Source organism: Oncorhynchus kisutch, unplaced genomic scaffold (genome assembly GCF_002021735.2).
Source record: "Oncorhynchus kisutch isolate 150728-3 unplaced genomic scaffold, Okis_V2 Okis06b-Okis10b_hom, whole genome shotgun sequence".
Classification (NCBI taxonomy): Eukaryota; Metazoa; Chordata; class Actinopteri; order Salmoniformes; family Salmonidae; genus Oncorhynchus; species Oncorhynchus kisutch.
Window position 1 is genome coordinate 2,833,669 of NW_022261983.1, and position 19,906 is coordinate 2,853,574.

Below are 19,906 nucleotides of genomic sequence, written 5' to 3' on the forward strand. Positions count from 1 at the left end.
ACCATACTCCCTGATGTTGCTTCAAACCATACTCCCTGATGTTGCTTCATACCCCATCGCTCCCCCTCCCACAACCATACTCCCTGATGTTGCTTCAAACCATACTCCCTGATGTTGCTTCATACCCCATCACTCCCCCTCCCACAACCATACTCCCTGATGTTGCTTCAAACCATACTCCCTGATGTTGCTTCATACACCATCACTCCCCTCCCACAACCATACTCCCTGATGTTGCTTCATACCCCATCGCTCCCCCTCCCACAACCATACTCCCTGATGTTGCTTCATACCACATCACCCCCCCCTCCCACAACCATACTCCCTGATGCTGCTTCATACCACATCGCTCCCCCTCCCACAACCATACTCCCTGATGTTGCTTCATACCACATCACCCCCCTTCCCACAACCATACTCCCTGTTGTTGCTTCATACCACATCACCCCCCCTCCCACAACCATACTCCCTGTTGTTGCTTCATACCACATCACCCCCCCTCCCACAACCATACTCCCTGTTGTTGCTTCATACCACATCACCCCCCCTCCCACAACCATACTCCCTGTTGTTGCTTCATACCACATCACCCCCCCTCCCACAACCATACTCCCTGATGTTGCTTCATACCCCATCGCTCCCTCCCATACTCCCTGATGTTGCTTCATACCACATCACTCCCCCTCCCACAACCATACTCCCTGATGTTGCTTCATACCACATCACCCCCCTCCCACAACCATACTCCCTGATGTTGCTTCATACCCCATCGCTCCCCCTCCCACAACCATACTCCCTGGTGTTGCTTCATACCACGTCACCCCCCTTCCACAACCATACTCCCTGGTGTTGCTTCATACCACGTCACCCCCCTCCCACAACCATACTCCCTGGTGTTGCTTCAAACCATACTCCCTGATGTTGCTTCATACCACATCACTCCCCCTCCCACAACCATACTCCCTGATGTTGCTTCATACCACGTCACCCCCCTCCCACAACCATACTCCCTGGTGTTGCTTCAAACCATACTCCCTGATGTTGCTTCATACCACATCACTCCCCCTCCCACAATCATACTCCCTGATGTTGCTTCATACCACACCACCCCCCTCCCACAACCATACTCCCTGGTGTTGCTTCATACCCCATCGCTCCCCCTCCCACAACCATACTCCCTGCTGTTGCTTCAAACCATACTCCCTGATGTTGCTTCATACCACGTCACCCCCCTCCCACAACCATACTCCCTGGTGTTGCTTCAAACCATACTCCCTGATGTTGCTTCATACCACATCACCCCCCCACACACAACCATACTCCCTGGTGTTGCTTCATACCACGTCACCTTCCTCTCTCAACCATACATCTTTTCCCTCCTTATACACTCTCACCCAATTCTTGGTGTTCTCCCTCCATCTACACACCCCCACTGCCATCTTCCACCAGCGAACCCTCCCCCTCTCCTATACAGCCTGATTCCCCAAAGCCCATCACCCACACTCCACAGTGAGTGTGATCATACAGCTGACAAATAGCTTTAGTAAACATAGAACAGCAATATCCATGGCTGTATGAACACCGTTAAATTCCGGTTTCAAGACTGAGGAACACAAAGATAAAAATATGAATGGAATCATAACTTTATATGACAGGCAGTAAATCAAGTTATTTTCTTCTCATATCCCCCCCAAGCCAGACTATACAGAGTGATTTCATTCAAGACCTAAAACCCACAGTAGTGTGTACAGAAGAACCTCAGCAGCAGGGAGTCTTTCCTCTGACTGCCGATCGTGCCAGTGTGTGTGTGACTGCCTTCAGTGTCTCCTCAGTGTATTCTGAGCCTCACAGCAAAGCTGACAGACAGGAGGTTTGGTCTTTTCAGGCGGTCGCCAAGAGACTCCCTGCACTTTCCTGACTTCCTGTTCAATTTGAATGCCCAGTCAGACAGAGGCAGATAGACAGAAGGCAGGCAGACAAAGACAGACGGGTGGGCAGATAGACAGATGGACAGACGAACAAATCACCTTTATTCTGCAAATATATTCACATTCTGTTAAAGGTCCCCAAAGCACACACATCCCTGGGTCGCTCCTCTTTTCAGTTCACTGCAGCTAGCGCCTGGAACGAGCTGCAACCAGCACTCAAACTGGACAGTTTTATCTCCATCTCTTCATTCAGACTCAATCATAGACACTCTTCTGACAGTTGTGGCTGCTTTGTATAATGTATTGTCGTCTCTTCCTTCTTGACCTTTGTGCTGTTGACTTTGCCCAATGTTTGTACCATGTTTTTGTGCTGCTACCATGTTGTCATGTTGCTACCATGCTGTGTTGTCATGTGTTGCTGCCTTGCTATGTTGTCTAAGGTCTCTATGCAGGGTTGTGTCTCTCTTCTTGTGATGTGTGTTTTGTTCTATATTTATATGGTTTGTTTTTTTAAATCCCAGGCTCCTGTCCCTGCAGGAGACCTTTTGGTAGGCAGTCATTTTAAATAAGAATTTGTTCTTAACTGACCTGCCTAGTTAAACAAAGGTTAAATCAAATACAAATATTTGCATGTACAGGAATATGACTCGGTGAAATGGTGCTGCCACAATCAACAAACAGGATGTACAGACAACCTACAGTATCAGCCAAAGGTTTGGACACACCTACTCATTCAAGGGTTTTTCTTTATTTTGACTATTTTCTACATTGTAGAATAATAGTGAAGACATCAAAACTATGAAATAACACACATGCAATCATGTAGTAACAAAAAAAGTGTTAAAAAAATTATTCAAAGTAGCCACCCTTTGCCTTGATGACAGCTTTGCACACACTTGGCATTCTCTCAATCAGCTTCATGAGGTAGTCACCTGGAATGCATTTAAATTAACAGGTGTGCCTTGTTAAAAGTTAATTTGTGGAATTTCTTTCCTTCATGCGTTTGAGCCAATCTGTTGTGACAAGGTAGGGGTGGTATACAGAAGATAGCCCTATTTGGTAAAACACCAAGTCCATATGATGTCAAGAACAGCTCAAATAAGCCAAGAGAAACGACAGTCCAACATTACATTAAGACATGAAGGTCAGTCAATCCGGAAGATTAAGAACTTTGAAAGTTTCAAGTGCAGTCGCAAAAACCATCAAGCACTATGATGAAACTGTCTCTCATGAGGACCGCCACAGGAAAGGAAGACCCAGAGTTACCTCTGATGCAGAGGATACATTCATTAGTAACCAGACTCAGATTGCAGCCCAAATAAATGCTTCAGAGTTCAAGTAACAGACACATCTCAACATCAACTGTTCAGAGGACTGTGTGAATCAGGCCTTCATGGTCGAATTGCTGCAATGAAACCACCACTAAAGTACACCAATAATAAGAAGAGACTTGCTTGGGCCAAGAAACACGAAATCTGTCCTTTGGTCCAATGAGCCCAAATTTGAGATTTTTTGGTTCCGACCAATCTTGTGTCTTTCACAGTGTCTTTGTGAGATGAAGAGTAGGTGAACGGATGATCTCTGCATGTGTTGTTCACATTGTGAAGCACGGAGGTGGTGTGATGGTGCTTTGCTGGTGACACTGTCTGTGATTTATTTTGAATTCAATGCACGCTTAACCAGCATGGCTACCACAGCATTCTGGAGCGATACTCCATCCCATCTGGTTTGTGCTTAGTGGGACTATAATTAGTTTTTCAACAGGACAATGACCCAACACACCTCCAGGCTGTTTAAGGGCTATTTTACCAAGAAGGAGAGCGATGGAGTGCTGCGTCAAATGACCTGGCCTCCACAATCACCCGACCTCAACCCAAATGAGATTGTTTGGGTTGAGTTGGACCGCAGAGTGAAGGAAAAACAGCCAACAAGTGCTCAGCATATGTGGGAACTCCTTCAAGACATGGAAAAGCATTTCAGGTGAAGCTGGTTGAGAGAATGCCAAGAGTGTGTAAAACTGTTATCAAGGCAAAGGGTGGCTAATTTGAAGAATATTTTGATTTGTTTAACATTTTTTGGTTACTACATGATTCCATATGTGGCATTTCATAGTTTTGATTTCTTCATAAATTATTCTACAATGTAGAAAATAGTATAAAATAAAGAAAAACCCTTGAATGTGTAGGTGTGTCCAAACTTCTGACTGGTCCTGAATGTAAACTCTGAATGTAAAAGAAAGGCCCCTGTCTTTCAAAGATAATTAGTAAAATCCAAATAACTTCACAGATCTTCATTATAAAGGGTTTAAACACGGTTTCCCATGCTTTTCAATGAACCATAAACAATTAATGAACATGCACCTGTGGAACGGTCATTAAGACACTAACAGCTTACAGACGGTAGGCAATTAAGGTCACAGTTATGAAAACTTAGGACACTAAAGAGGCTACTGACACTGAAAAACACCAAACGAAAGATGCCCAGGGTCCCTGCTCATCTGTGTGAATGTGGTTTAGGCATGCTGGACTGCAGATGTGCAGATGTGGCCAGGGCGAAGCCTAAGACAGCGCTACAGGGAGACAGGACGGACAGCTGATCGTCCTCGCAGTTGCAGACCACGTGTAACACCTGCACAGGATCAGTACATCCAAACATCACACCTGCGGGACAGGTACAGGATGGCAACAACAACTGACCGAGTTACACCAGGAAGGCACAATCCCTCCATTTATTTTTTATTTTACCTTTATTTTACTAGGCAAGTCAGTTAAGAACATATTCTTATTTTCAATGGCGGCCTAGGAACAGTGGGTTAACTGCCTGTTCAGGGGCAGATTGACATATTTGTACCTTGTCAGCTCAGGGATTCGAACTTGCAACCTTACGGTTACTAGTCCAACGCTCTAACCACTAGGCTACCCTGCCGCCCCATCAGTGCTGACTGTCCGCAATAGGCTGAGAGAGGCTGGACTGAGGGCTTGTAGGCCTGTTGTAAGACGGGTCCTCACCAGACATCACCGGCAATGACGTCACCTAAGGGCACAAACCCACCGTTGCTGGACCAGACAGGACTGGCAAAAAGTGATCTTCACTTACGAGTCGCAGTTTTGTCTCACCAGGGGTGATGGTCGGATTCACGTTTATCGTCAAAGGATGGAGCGTTATACCGAGGCCTGTACTCTGGAGCAGGATGGATTTGGAGGGTCCGTCATAGTCTGGGCCTAGGGCCATTCCCCCTAGAAATGTCCGGGACCTTGCAGGTGCCTTGGTGGAAGAGTGGGGTAACACACACAGCAAGAACTGGCAAATCTGGTGCAGTCCATGAGGAGGAGATGCATGGCAGTACTTAATGCAGCTGGTGGCCACACCAGATACTGACTGTTACTTTTGATTTTGACCCCCTTTGTTCAGGGACACATTATTCCATTTCTGTTAGTCACATGACTGTGGAACTTGTTCAGTTTATGTCTCAGTTGTTGAATCTTGTTATGTTCATACAAATATTTACACATGTTAAGTTTGCTGAAAATAAACGCAGTTGACAGTGAAGAGGTTTCTTTTTTTGCTGAGTTTACATGAATGTTTACTGAAAAGTGTCTACAGTAGAAACCTGCTGGATTATTCTGTTCCCACCTCTTGACATACTGCGTTATATGAACTGATCTGTGAAAAGCCTGGAAGGGCAAAAAGATTAGTTTGTCAAGCCATAGTAAATGACTCACCTGCCACCTATTGGACAGATGGGTTACTACTGAATAATTCACACTTTTTTTTAGCAATCCAGATTCATTTGGTTTAAATCAGTGGTGCACTTAAGTACTTAAATTGGTTTTTGGGGTATCTGACAACTTTTACTTCACTTCCTTTCTAATGAAAATAATGTACTTCACATACATTTTCCTTCACACCCAAAAGTACTAGTCAGTGGTGGAAAAAGTACCCAATTGTCATACTCAAGTAAAAGTAAAGATACCTTCATAGAAAATGACTCAAGTAAAAGTTACCCAGTAAAATACTACTTGAGTAAAAGTTAATATAGTTCAGCATCAAAAGTAAATGTAATTGCAAAAATATACTTAAGTATCAATAGTAATGATACAAAAGTATTTACTTAATAAGGAATTTGAAATGAGTTATAACTTTACTTTTGATAATTAAGTACATTTAACCAATTACATTTACATTTGATACTTAAGTATATTCAAAACCAAATATTCAAAACCCATTTAAAAGCTTTTACTTAAGTAATATTCTTCTGGGTGACTTTCACTTGAGTCATTTTCTATTAAGGTATCATTACTTTTACTCAAATATGACAATTGGGTACTTTTTCCACCACTGGGTTTAATATTGAACAACGTAATATAGAAAATAACATTAAGAGTCTAGGAAGAATATAGAAATACCATTATGTGATGACATAACAAGTGTTTCAGCCAGACAGTGCATTCTGTTCCTCTTCTTAGCGTTTGTCACACCATCTGTGAAACCCCAGACAACCTACTGCAGTAGTTAGTGCTTGCTTTACCAAACTAATTTACAATAGATCAGATGTGGCATTAAGTTCATATTGATCTCAATCTAAAATTGATTGTGTAGCTCAATTAAGTTACTTTAAGATGATGCAGACATGAAGCACAAAAAAAAACTAATATATGGGATGTTGACTTGCATTGGATTTGTGCCAGAGACAGTGACCAGGTAAACCACAGCATAGATTGATGTCTGACCTTGTCCATAGACTGCTGGTATGGTAAGAAAACCAGGGGCGCAACTTTTACAGGGGGGGGCAACGACATGGCCCCCAAAACATTCTGAAATAGCATTTTTGCCCCCCCCCCCCCCAGTTTTATAATTGGAAAGTGATACAAAAACGAGGCCTGGAGGAAACCAAGAGGTCATTTTATAATGTGGGTGAAGTATCCCTTCAAGGTCATTCTGTGTGTAACACAAACACCGAGTGTACAAAACATTAGGAACACCTTCCTAATATTGACTTAGCCCCTCTTCTGCTCTTAGAACAGCCTCATTTCATCAGGGCATGGACTCTACGAGGTGTCGAAAGCCTTCCACAGGGATGCTGACCCATTTTGACTCCAGTTGGCTGGATGTCCTTTGGGTGGTGGACCATTCTTGATACACACGGGAGACTTGAGCATGAAAAACCCAGCAGTGTTGCAGTTCTTGACACAAACAGGTGAGCCTGCCACCTACTACCATATCCTGTTCAAAGGCACTTAAATATTTTTGTCTTGCCCATTCACACTCTGAGTGACACACATACACAATCCATGTCTAATTGTCTCAAAACTTAATCATCCTTCTTTAACCTGGCTCCTCCCCTTCATATACACTGATTGAATTGGATTTAACAAGTGACATTTCACCTGGATTCACCTGGTCAGTCTATCATGGAAAGAGCAGGTGTTTCTTATGTTTTGTACAGCTATACTCATTGATGTCACAAAGTAACAGTCTCATTCTTTCTCAGGTTATATAAGTGAAGTAGGGTTCAAGCGATGAACGAAAGCTGAAACTAACCATACATACTGACAAAAGAAACAGGGGAAACCACAGTTCAAAGTTTGATCCAAAGTGGACATTTTAGTGATTTAAGAACAAAAACGCTACAAAGTTTTACTTTTCATACTGTAGATACCACATCAGTAGGTCCTGTTGCGTCACATTTTTCAACCGCTTCTTTAGTTAAACAGCAAGTCACACCCCATTACCACGCCCCCACACACACACCCATTAGTGTAGATCATCTTGTTAGGCACGAGGGAGGGAGAACTGTGTTTACAGCTATCTATATCTGTTCAGTCATTGCAAAGCTTAGATACACAAGTAAGGGAGTAAGGGAGCATTTCTAGAGTATTGGGATGTGACAGGTGTATTCAATTATTCCCTTTTCGTTCTGAACACAGTGCAGAGATACAGTTAAACCCCATAGGCTGGGCCCTGGTGGCGCTCCAGCTAGAAGTCACCCGTACACAGATCTAGGGTCAGACTACTACTTCACCCCAAAACCTCTATTCCCAACAAGGGGACTGGGGCAATATCTGACTCTGGATCAATGGCTAGTGGGTATCTTCTACCTACTCCATGGAAGCACCCTGAGATCTGCTAGGCAGCTGTGGTCACTGCAGTAGAGGGTTGGCGGGGCCAAAGTGGCCCAGGTTCTCACACGCTTTAAGCCAGCGCTGGACGTTGGCCGGAGAGGAGGCGGCAGGGCCTGTCTGGAGGACGCAGCAGTAACAGGCGATGTCAGCCAGCGAGAGCTCGGGACCGGCCAGCCAGGGGTCGCGACCCAAAGCGCCGTTGAGGGCGCGGAGGACTGCCGACCGCTCCTTAGCGCTGCCCTCAGCCAGCTGGAAGAAGGCTGTGTCCACCCAACTGTCCACCAGTGTAGCCAAGGCGGGGTCGCTGGGGTAAGGGGCAACGAGGCGGAACAAGAAGCGCGCCACGTTGGCCTCGCCCTCGATGGGGCACATGTTCTGAATGCTGAACTTCATCTGCAGCTTGGAGACTAGAGATATAGAGATACAGAGAGGGAGGGAGATGACGAGAGAGAGATGGCGAGAGAGAGGGGGGAGACGACGAGAGAGAGACGGCGAGACGGAGCGAGAGAGAGGGGGGAGACGGAGCGAGAGAGAGGGGGGAGACGGAGCGAGAGAGGGGGGGAGACGGAGCGAGAGAGAGGGGGGAGACGGAGCGAGAGAGAGGGGGGAGACGGAGCGAGAGAGAGGGGGGAGACGGAGCGAGAGAGGGGGGGAGACGGAGCGAGAGAGAGGGGGGGGAGACGAGCGAGAGAGAGGGGGAGACGGAGCGAGAGAGAGAGGGGGGAGACGAGCGAGAGAGAGAGGGGGGAGACGAGCGAGAGAGAGAGGGGGGAGACGAGCGAGAGAGAGAGGGGGGAGACGAGAGAGAGAGAGAGGGGGGAGACGAGCGAGAGAGAGAGGGGGGAGACGAGCGAGAGAGAGAGGGGGGGGGAGACGAGCGAGAGAGAGAGGGGGGAGACGAGCGAGAGAGAGAGGGGGGAGACGAGCGAGAGAGAGAGGGGGGAGACGAGCGAGAGAGAGAGGGGGAGACGAGCGAGAGAGAGAGGGGGGAGACGAGCGAGAGAGAGAGGGGGGAGACGAGCGAGAGAGAGAGGGGGGAGACGAGCGAGAGAGAGAGGGGGGAGACGAGCGAGAGAGAGAGGGGGGAGACGGAGAGAGAGAGGGGGGAGACGGAGAGAGAGAGGGGGGAGACGGAGAGAGAGAGGGGGGAGACGGAGAGAGAGGGGGGAGACGGAGAGAGAGAGGGGGGAGACGGAGAGAGCGAGGGGGGAGACGGAGAGAGAGAGGTGGGGAGACGGAGAGAGAGGGGGGGAGACGGAGAGAGAGAGGGGGGAGACGGAGAGAGGGGGGGGGGGGACGGCGAGAGAGGGGGGAGACAGCGAGAGAGAGGGGGGGAGACGGCGAGAGAGAGGGGGGGAGACGGCGAGAGAGGGGGGGGGAGATGGAAGAGAGGGCGGGGGGAGATGGAAGAGAGGGCGGGGGGGAGACGGAAGAGAGAGAGAGGGGGAGACAGAAGAGAGAGGGGGGGAGACGGCAAGAGAGAGAGAGGGGGGAGACGGAAGAGAGGGCAAGGGATGAGAGGAGAAAGGTACATTTACTCCAGAGATAATCTAAATAGGTGTTAAAAATGTTGAAAGCAGCTAACAATGAAAGGACACATTGTCTATACATATGAATCGTAAATGGTGAGCGATACTAGTACGTCTGACATCACATCTCCCTAACCCAGACCAGTCACGTCAGTTCAAAGCTAGGTGACATTCCTAGCCATACCCTATCTCTCACTCCACTACTCTTTCTACCCCCCCCTCTCCCAACATTACCCTCTTTTTCTACCCAGTCTCTCCACCCCCTTCACTTAACCCAATCTGCCCACCCACTGTTCCCAATCTAAACTTTCTACTCTTTTACTACCCTGTCTCTGACTACCCCCAACCCTCACCATCTTTCCATATTAGGGTGAAGCCCAGCTGGAAACGCTGGCGGACGTAGCTGTCTGCGTGGCGCGGCCCCAGGCAGGAGAGCAGCTGCGCGGGCACACCGGACACTGATGAGTGGACATGCACACTGGAGAGCACCCGGTAGCGCTGGCACAGCATTGCGTGGAGCACCAGCAGGGTGAGGGGTGGTCGTGCCGGATTGGCGTTGATCACAATGTCCCGGAGGGCACCAAGGTCCTAATGGGTACAGGACAAATTATGATGATACCCTCATAAGGCGTTTCCACCAAACTTGAGTCGTGGCACAGCCGAAATAGACAAATTATGTGGCGTATTGACGAAACTCAACTTAATGAATTGCTATTCCTATAAGATCTCTAACAGACAAGAGCTCTATTCCTATCAGATCTCTAACAGACAAGAGCTCTATTCCTATAAGATATTCAACAGACAAGAGCTCTATTCCTCACCTTGCCCAGGAGGGAGTCCAGGTCTGCAGTGCCTCTAAAGGATGTGGCTGTGGGACTCTGGGAGAGAGAGGTCACAGTCTGGTCCAGGTCAGCGTCGGGTGTGGTCACGGTCTTGGCCAGGCCATCCACGGCTGCCTTCAGTTCATAGAGCCTGCGCATAATCTTATCCTGACGTACCTCCAGGTCTCTGAACGCAGGGTCCACCACCTCTGTCCCATTCTACGGGGGTGGAGAGCTATGGTTAACACATATATAGTACATTAAGACAAACACTTGATTTTATGCTGACGCAGCTCCAAAGCCTGTACTGCAGGGTCCACCTGTCTGACAAAAAGAGAAAGTAAACACACCCTGCCACAAACAAACACACCCATGCTGCCCTCAGGGCCCTGTGAAGGAAATGTGTTAACACAATACACACACATTACATGATCCTTCATGTTAAGCCCAATGTTCCCTCCAAGCTGCAGGCACGCAACTCCCCCGGGACTGCCGCTAGATTGAACGTCTCAACTTTCTAGAGTTTTCCCTGTTAGTTAACACTATCAACGTTTCCCTTTACTGTGGCGATTGTCATCGAATCAACACAATATTAGCAACTTTCAGTGCAACATTGGCTAGGCCTTTGTCACACTGAGGGACTATGTAGTCAGGCAGATAATTGTTTGAGGGGGACTGAATACTGAGGGAGGTGAAGGGATTGATTGCCAAGAAAGAATTTCCTGAGGAAATCTTTAGGTGAGCTGTCAACAAAACACCAAACATGAAAACAGAAATGTGTCATTGACTCATTCTTATAAAGTAGCTAGATCATTTGGTCGGATGATTGTAAACAGGGAGTCATTTTTGAGAAGGATGAATTCAGAGCCATTCCTATAGCCAGCTAGCAACATTATAATATTAGGCTCGGCTATGGCTGAATCCATTAGCCTACATACCATCACATAGAAAAAGGCTACTAGAAATGACAGCACGTCTATATAACCTAGTTGTTCATTATACTGTATAATGACATGTTTTTGTTGCTGTCTCGCTAACGTTAAGTAGCTACAGTAGTAAATTACTGGCAGTCAGTTACACCCACCCATATCATCCATTCAGTCTAGCACACAAAATGTCTGACTTGGGCCAATCATATGCTGGCTGCTAAAATCTAACTAACTCTGTAGAGGAAAATATACGTTCGGAGTAGTGTACTGGTAACGTCCTGTCACAAATTCTGGGGGGCACAACCAAAACATCTAGCTACAGTAGTTAACTCAAATTACGTTAGTCAGCCACACATCATTGCATCAGCCGAATAGGAGATTGGTAGGGTTGAAGCTAGGCTAACGTTAGCTAATTTTCTGGCAAATGATCTAACTGTTGTTGTTGTGGGGCTATGTAACGTTAGCTCATTTTGACGGCAAAATGTCACATTTATTAGCTGGTTTGTTAATTCATGACATTAGTGAGATTAGCTTGTCCATTTATGGTCGGATTTCAAATAACGTTAGTTACCTGAAGCGCATGTTCCGAGCAGCCACTTGCACTTCTCTGCGCGTGGATATTCGGCAACTTGTACATGCAGGTTGGCAAATCAGTCTTTATGTCATCCCCAAAGACGGGCTTTACCTGGTACATGGGCATATTGTTGGGTGGTTAGTGCCCTCCAAAAGAACCAATAACAACCGATATTCCAGCAACAGCTGACTTCTGGGGACGTTACTTATCAGACCGCTGCAGCTACGTGCAGCCTGCGACCGAAAGGAAGGATGCCCGACTCAGTGTCTTACGTCACATCCGGTGAAAGTGATTCGCTCAGAGAGGAGTTATGTTAGTTGTTACCGACATCTTTGATTTGATAAGGTCCATCCGGACCAGGTATGATTTTGTGTGTGTAAAGAAAACTTTCTCCCTATGCAGCTAATGACTAGTCCTGGTCTAATATGCTGTAGCTTCTGCAGTTATTGCTTAATATCAGCAATGGTGGCGACGCGTCATTCAGGGCAGGTGGGAAGACAACCAGTTTAGCTTAAAAAAAATTATATAATAATATATATTAAAGTCCCCGAGCTTTTCATATGAAGAGAAATTATAGATAAAAACGTATTGGTGCTCATCGGCCATTCAACATAAACATTACACAGCAAGTTGGAAATCCGAAATTCAACAATAAGTGCTAAGGGGATCACTGGCGCCGGAGGAGATGGCTGCCGTTTTATGGGCTCCTAACAAATTGTGCTATTGTGTGTGTTTTTTCACGTTATTTGTAACTTATTCTGTACATAATGTTTCTGGCACCATCTATTATAACCGAGAAGAGCTTCTGGATATCAGGACAGTGATTACTCACCTCGTACTGGACAAAGATTTTTTTCTTTGACGAGTCGGACGTGAAGGATTTACTTCAGACTCCCGACAAGGACCAAATCCCCGTCATTCTCATGAAGAAGAGACGGAGATATTGAGGATGTTGGTCGGGGTGCCTTGTAAGGATCCGCCTCTACCATCAGTCTTTTTAGCCAACGTGCAATCATTTCATAATAAAATAGATGATATCCAATCAAGACTATCTTACCTCCGGGACATTAAAAACTGTAGTATCTTATGTTTCACCACGTCGTAGTTGAACGACTACATGGATAACATACAACTGGCTGGGTTTTCGGTGCATTAGCAAGATAGAACAGCTGCCTCCGGTAAGACAAGGGGTGGCGGTCTGTGTCTATTTGTAAATAACAACTGGTGTACGAAATCTAATATTAAGGAAGTCTCAAGGTTTTGCTCGCCTGAGGTAGAGTATCTCATGATAAGCAGTAGACCACACTATTTACCAAGAGTTTTCATCTGTATTTTTCGTAGCTGTCTATTTACCAGCACAAACCGATGCTGGCGTTAAGACCACAGTCAACGAGCTGTATAAGGCCATAAGCAAATAAGAAAAAGCTCATCCAGAGGCGGCGCTCCTAGTAGCTCGGGGACTTTAATGCAGGGAATCTTAAATCCATTTTACCTCATTTCTACCAGCATGTTACATGTGCAACCAGAGGAAAAAACTCTAGACCACCTTTACTCTACATACAGAGACTGTATGACCACCTGATTCCTGCTCACAAGCAAAAACTAAAGCAGGTAGTACCAGTGACTCACTCAATCGTAAATGTTTAGATGACGCATGTGCTAAGCTACCGGACTGTTTTGCTAGCACAGACTGGAATATGTTCCGGGATTCTTCCGAAGGCATTGAGGAGGACACCACATTGGTCACTGGTTTCATCAATTAATTTTTTTATTCAAACTTTATTTAACTAGGCAAGTCAGTTAAGAACAAATTCTTATTTACATTGACGGCCTACCGGGGAACAGTGGGTTGACTGCCTTATTCAGGGGCAGAACGACAGATTTTTACCTTGTCAGCTCGGGGATTCAATCAGCTTGGGTTACTGGCCCAATGCTCTAACCACTAGGCTACCTGCCGCCCCCTGCTGCCCCATCAATAAGTGCATTGATGACATCGTCCTCACAGTGACCGCACCTACATACCCCAAACAGAAGCCATGGATTACAGGCAACATCCGCACTGAGCTAAAGGGTAGACCTTCTGCTTTCAAGGAGCAGGACTCTAACCCGGACGCTTATAAGAAATCCCACTATGACCTCAGATGAACCATCAAACAGGCAAGCGTCAATACAGGATTAAGATTGGATCGTACTACACTGACTCCGACGCTTATCGAATGTGGCAGGGCTTGCAAACTATTACGGACTATAAAGGGAAGCACAGCCGCGAGCTGACCAGTGACACGAGCCTACCAGACAAGCTAAATTACTTCTATGCTCGCTTCGAGGTAAGCAAAACTGAGGCATGCATGAGAGCATCAGCTGTTCCGGACGACTGTGTGATCACGCTCTCTGTTGCCGATGTGAGTAAGACCTTTAAACAGGTCAACATTCACAAGGCCGCAGGGCCAGACGGATTGCCAGGATGTGTACTCCGAGCATGCGCTGACCAACTGGCAAATGTCTTCACTGACATTTTCAACCTGTCCCTAAATGAGTCTGTAATAGCAACATGTTTCAAGCAGACCACCATAGTCCCTGTGCCCAAGAACACCAGGGTAACCTGCCTAAATGACTACCGACCCATAGCAATCACATCTGTAGCCATGAAGTGCTTTGAAAGGCTGGTCATGGCTCACATCAACACCATTATCCCAGAAACCCACTCCTATTTAACACCATTATCCCAGAAACCCACTCCTATTTTAATTCTGCGCCAACAGATCCACAGAGGATGCCATCTCTATTGCACTCCACACTGCCCTTTCCCACCTGATCCTCAACACTGGGGCCCCTCAGGGGTGCGTGCTATGTCCCCTCCTGTACTCCCTGTTCACCCATGACTGCATGGCAAAGCATGACTCCTACACCATCATTAAGTTTGCCAACAACACAATAGTGGTAGTCCTGATCACAGGCAACGATGAGACAGCCAATAGGGAGGAGGTCAGAGACCTGGCATTGTGGTGCCAGGTAAACAACATCTCACTCAAAGTGATCAAGACAAAGAAGATGATTGTGGACTACAGGAAAAGGAGGACCGAGCACGCCCCCATTCTCATCGACGGGCTGTAGTGGAGCAGGTTGAGAGCTTCAAGTTCTTTGTGTCCACATAACCAACAAACTATCATGGACCAAACACACCAAGACAGTTGTGAAGAGGGCACGACAACGCCATTTACCCCCCCGGTTGACTGAAAAAATGTGGTCCTCAGATCCTCAAAAAGTTCTACAGCTGCACCATTGAAATAAATCCTGACAGGCCACCCTTGTCATAGAACGTTCTTTCTGCTACTGCACGGCAAGCTGTTCCGGAGCACCAAGTCTAGGTCCAAAAGGCTTCATATCAGCTTCTACCCCCAAGCCATGAGACTCCTGAACAGCTAATCAAATGGCTATCCAGACTATTTGCATTGCATGTTTTTTTAAAGGCAGTAAATGAGGCTGAATGAACTGTTTCGCTGCCAGACAAGGCTCCGCTGATGTTGTGGTGGTAAGGATTCACTCCATGGTGCTGAAAACAAAGCTCAGCTGTTGGAACAGCTTTATGTAGGCCCGAACAGTTTGTGTGCACCGTTTGTCACCGTTATAGTGCAATGAATGTATTGTTTAGTGTTGTGTTGTGTCTTTGCTGGCATGCAGAAAAAAATGTTTAGTTTGCCCCACCAAGATTTACATGCTAAAATCACCACTGATTCTCATGAGGAATCCTGAAATACTGTTCTACTGCACTCTATCATGCCTCCATTAGAGGGCCTCCTACCACCAGGAAGACATCTGGAGAAGTAGGGAAAGGGAAAGGTGTCAGCATACCACATAGAGATAGATAGAGGACTCATCTTTATATCTGTGCTATTATAGTGTCTGTGACAGCATGGGCAGTTTGATTGAGGCTACAACCCATAGGAAGCCCCACCCAGTTGACAACTTTGACTACTTTAAAATGGCGGAAGCATGGTGGAAGCACTCAATGGCAATGTCCATGCTAAAACGGTTTAAATCCATGATGAGTCCTCAATCTCTATGACACAGCAGCACATCTCTGATAGACTCCTAGACATCTCATCATTAGAGCCCACTAGCCCAGTCCCCCTGAATATGTGACCGGACCAGGAAACACTCTAGGCCCCAGCTGAATATTTCTGGACATGTGGAGTTCAGCAGAGCCTGGAATCATCCATCCCATTGATTATTTCATTTGGCATAATTTGTATCTCACAGTAGGCTAAACACAGAGGTAGAAAAATAAGAGGTGTGTGTGTAGGTGTGAGTGTGTGCGTGCGTGCGTGTGTGTGCATGTGTGTGTATTTGAGACCAAAGGACAGTATCACCTGTCTTCAATGACAAGGTAGTCTGCGTTTATTATTGTTGAGACTAGGTGCAGACAGGACAGGTGTACAGTGAGTTTCTAAGCATGTGTATGTGGTGTGTACACACAAAAGGATGAATGTGTGTCTGTCTGTCTTCCTTTTTCCAGTCAGTCTTCCTGTATACTCTATTTGCTCAGTCCAGCTGTCTACCATAGTAATAATAAGATAGGCATTTAGCAGTTTTTTTATCCAATGTGTCTTACAGAACTGTTGACATTGACAGTCATACAGCATTCACACAGACACATATACGGATGCGCACACACACACACACACACACACACACACACACACACACACACACACACACACACACACACACACACACACACACACACACACACGGGAACTTGTATGGGTTTTTGTGTATGTGCACGTTCACAGTAAAGTTTGAATGTGTGACTCTCTTTTTCACTGTTTCTAGGCTGTATGTGTGCGTATACAGTATGTCACATTTATTCAGTATATGTGGCTCATGCGGGACTCAAACCCTGGTTTTGCCAGCACCATGCTCTACCCACTGAGCCATTGGAACTACATGTTTAGGGCTATGGGATGGTTTCTAGTGGCAGAACCCAATAGAAAAAAACAGAGTGGTTATATTTGAGTAGCTATGCAAATGTCAACGTACCAGAGTCTGGTCTTGTGGTAGTGCTGCTGCCGGACCACACATACCCGCTGGCAGTGGGGTTACGAATCCTACCTCTGTCTCCCTCCGTTGAATTAGCTTTCTCTTACTTCCACAAAGCATTCCAGGATGTATGCAACAAGCATGCCCCTTTCAAACAATGCATAGTTAAGGGCAGAGACAACCCTTGGTTCTCAGGTGAACTAGCTAAAATCATAAGGAAATGGAATACTGTGTGGGCTAAAGCAAGAAGGTCTGATTCGGCTGATGATTGGATGGCTTTTGTCCTACCTGTTTTGAATGGAGGTGTTCCCATTCTATAGAGTAACTATTGTTATGGCAAAAGTAACAGAGTTCCTAGTCAATAAGCAGCTTAAAGACTACCTCCAGGAAAACAATATTTTGAGTGGTTTGCAATCAGGTTTCAGGGCAAGCCACAGCACTGTTACAACAACATGTATGGATGATATTCACTGTGCTCTGCATAAGAAGTTGCATTATGCCATGTTAATAGATTCGTCAGGCATTTGACACTGTGGACCATGTGAACTACATGTCAAATAGAACCCAGTTTAATAAGGCAGGTGGTTGTAAGTCTGACATCATAGAGCTGCACTCAGGTGTTCCTCAAGGATCAATTGTAAGTCCCCTGTTGTTCATTATCTAGATAAACAACATTGGGAGACATATTGAGACAGTTGATGTAAAAATGTTGTGCGGATGACAGTGTTCTCAATTCAAGTGGAAGCAGTTTGACTTTGGATTTTGTAAAAGCTCAAACAGCTTTTAACATCATTCAAAAGAATCTGTAGGATTTGAAGCTTGTTCTGAATTCCTCTAAAACAAAATACAATGGTATTTTCCAATACTAAACTCTCTGAAAACCATGCCATTACTACATTGGAAGGAAATTCAATAGAGCAAGTCAAGACGTACAAATATCTGGGAGTTTGAGTGGGTGAGAAGCTGAGCTTCATTAATCATGTTGAGAACCTGGTAAAGAAGATCAAGTTGAGAATAGGTTTTTATTATCGGCATTAGGCTTGTTTTTCTTTGGAGGCCAAAAAAGAGCTGGTACGGTGTACATTCCTGTCTGTCTTGGACTAAAGTGATGTCAGTTATATGCCGACCTCAAACACAACCCTGAAGGCACTTGATTCCGTGTATCATGCAGCTCTTAGGTTAATGACCAACCAAAAGCTTCTGACACACCACTGTGATCTCTATAGTGCTGTTGGCTGGTCTTCGTTGACTCTATGTAGGCTCAAACATTGGTCTACTATGATCTATAAGGCAATTTTGGGAAAACTGCCACTTTCTCTCTGTACTTCTTTGATAAGGTCAGAAAAGCAATACCAATTATGCTCTCACTCCTAGTTACTTTTAACCATTTCTAAAATCAGAATGGCTCATGGCAAAAAGTGTTTTAGCTACTCAGCTCTGTGGTCTTGTAATCCTCTCCAGACCAGCTTGAAATCTCAGGAGCTTGTTTCCCTGGAGGAGTTTAAAAGTTTGGTTGACTCACGTTACCGAGGAATGTGATCGTCATTCGGACTTGATGCGGTGATACATATGATAGATTTTTAAAATCTATGACGCTTGCATGATTTTGTAATTGAAAAAAAAAAGATGGTGTCTGTCAGTTGTTACATATTTGTCTAAAACATTGTTCACCCCTGCTGTTGTCTTGGTTGGACCAGGTATCTCTTGAAAAATATATTTTTATCTCAATGAGATTAACCTGGATAAATGAAGGTTAAATAAAAATCTGTCTCCCTTTCTACTGTCTCTGTCCTTTGAACAAATAAAATACTTAAAAAGACATATTAACAAAAAACAAGGTATCAAATCAAATCAAATCAAATTTATTTATATAGCCCTTCGTACATCAGCTGATATCTCAAAGTGCTGTACAGAAACCCAGCCTAAAACCCCAAACAGCAAGCAATGCAGGTGTAGAAGCACGGTGGCTAGGAAAAACTCCCTAGAAAGGCCAGAACCTAGGAAGAAACCTAGAGAGGAACCAGGCTATGTGGGGTGGCCAGTCCTCTTCTGGCTGTGCCGGGTGGAGATTATAACAGAACATGGCCAAGATGTTCAAATGTTCATAAATGACCAGCATGGTCGAATAATAATAAGGCAGAACAGTTGAAACTGGAGCAGCAGCACAGTCAGGTGGAAGTTGAAACTGGAGCAGCAGCATGGCCAGGTGGACTGGGGACAGCAAGGAGTCATCATGTCAGGTAGTCCTGGGGCATGGTCCTAGGGCTCAGGTCAGTTGAAACTGGAACAGCAGCATGGCCAGGTGGACTGGGGACAGCAAGGAGTCATCATGTCAGGTAGTCCTGGGGCATGGTCCTAGGGCTCAGGTCCTCCGAGAGAGAGAAAGAACGAGAGAAGGAGAGAATTAGAGAACGCACACTTAGATTCACACAGGACACCGAATAGGACAGGAGAAGTACTCCAGATATAACAAACTGACCCCAGCCCCCCGACACATAAACTACTGCAGCATAAATACTGGAGGCTGAGACAGGAGGGGTCAGGAGACACTGTGGCCCCATCCGAGGACACCCCCGGACAGGGCCAAACAGGAAGGATATAACCCCACCCACTTTGCCAAAGCACAGCCCCCACACCACTAGAGGGATATCTTCAACCACCAACTTACCATCCTGAGACAAGGCTGAGTATAGCCCACAAAGATCTCCGCCACGGCACAACCCAAGGGGGGGGCGCCAACCCAGACAGGATGACCACAACAGTGAATCAACCCACTCAGGTGACGCACCCCCTCCAGGGACGGCATGAGAGGGCCCCAGCAAGCCAGTGACTCAGCCCCTGTAATAGGGTTAGAGGCAGAGAATCCCAGTGGAAAGAGGGGAACCGGCCAGGCAGAGACAGCAAGGGCAGTTCGTTGCTCCAGAGCCTTTCCGTTCACCTTCCCACTCCTGGGCCAGACTACA

The 19,906-nt window shown here is 46.1% G+C and overlaps 1 protein-coding gene across 2 annotated transcripts; it reads right to left on the reverse strand.

Annotated features, from left to right (window-relative positions):
• Nucleotides 1–7,505: 7,505 nt before the first annotated feature.
• On the reverse strand, nt 7,506–12,182 carry LOC109882679 (aminoacyl tRNA synthase complex-interacting multifunctional protein 2). 2 transcript variants are annotated; one of them, XM_020474775.2, is made up of 4 exons: nt 11,901–12,182; nt 10,401–10,619; nt 9,933–10,167; nt 7,506–8,457 (listed from the first exon to the last, which is right to left on the reverse strand). In XM_020474775.2, exons 1-4 carry the CDS (start codon nt 12,027–12,029, stop codon nt 8,069–8,071), a joined length of 972 nt encoding a protein of 323 aa, XP_020330364.2. In that variant the 5' UTR covers nt 12,030–12,182; the 3' UTR covers nt 7,506–8,068. The 2 variants fall into 2 exon arrangements, with proteins under 2 accessions (XP_020330364.2, XP_031670089.1); XM_031814229.1 differs by having other exon boundaries at nt 12,015–12,168.
• Nucleotides 12,183–19,906: the final 7,724 nt, after the last annotated feature.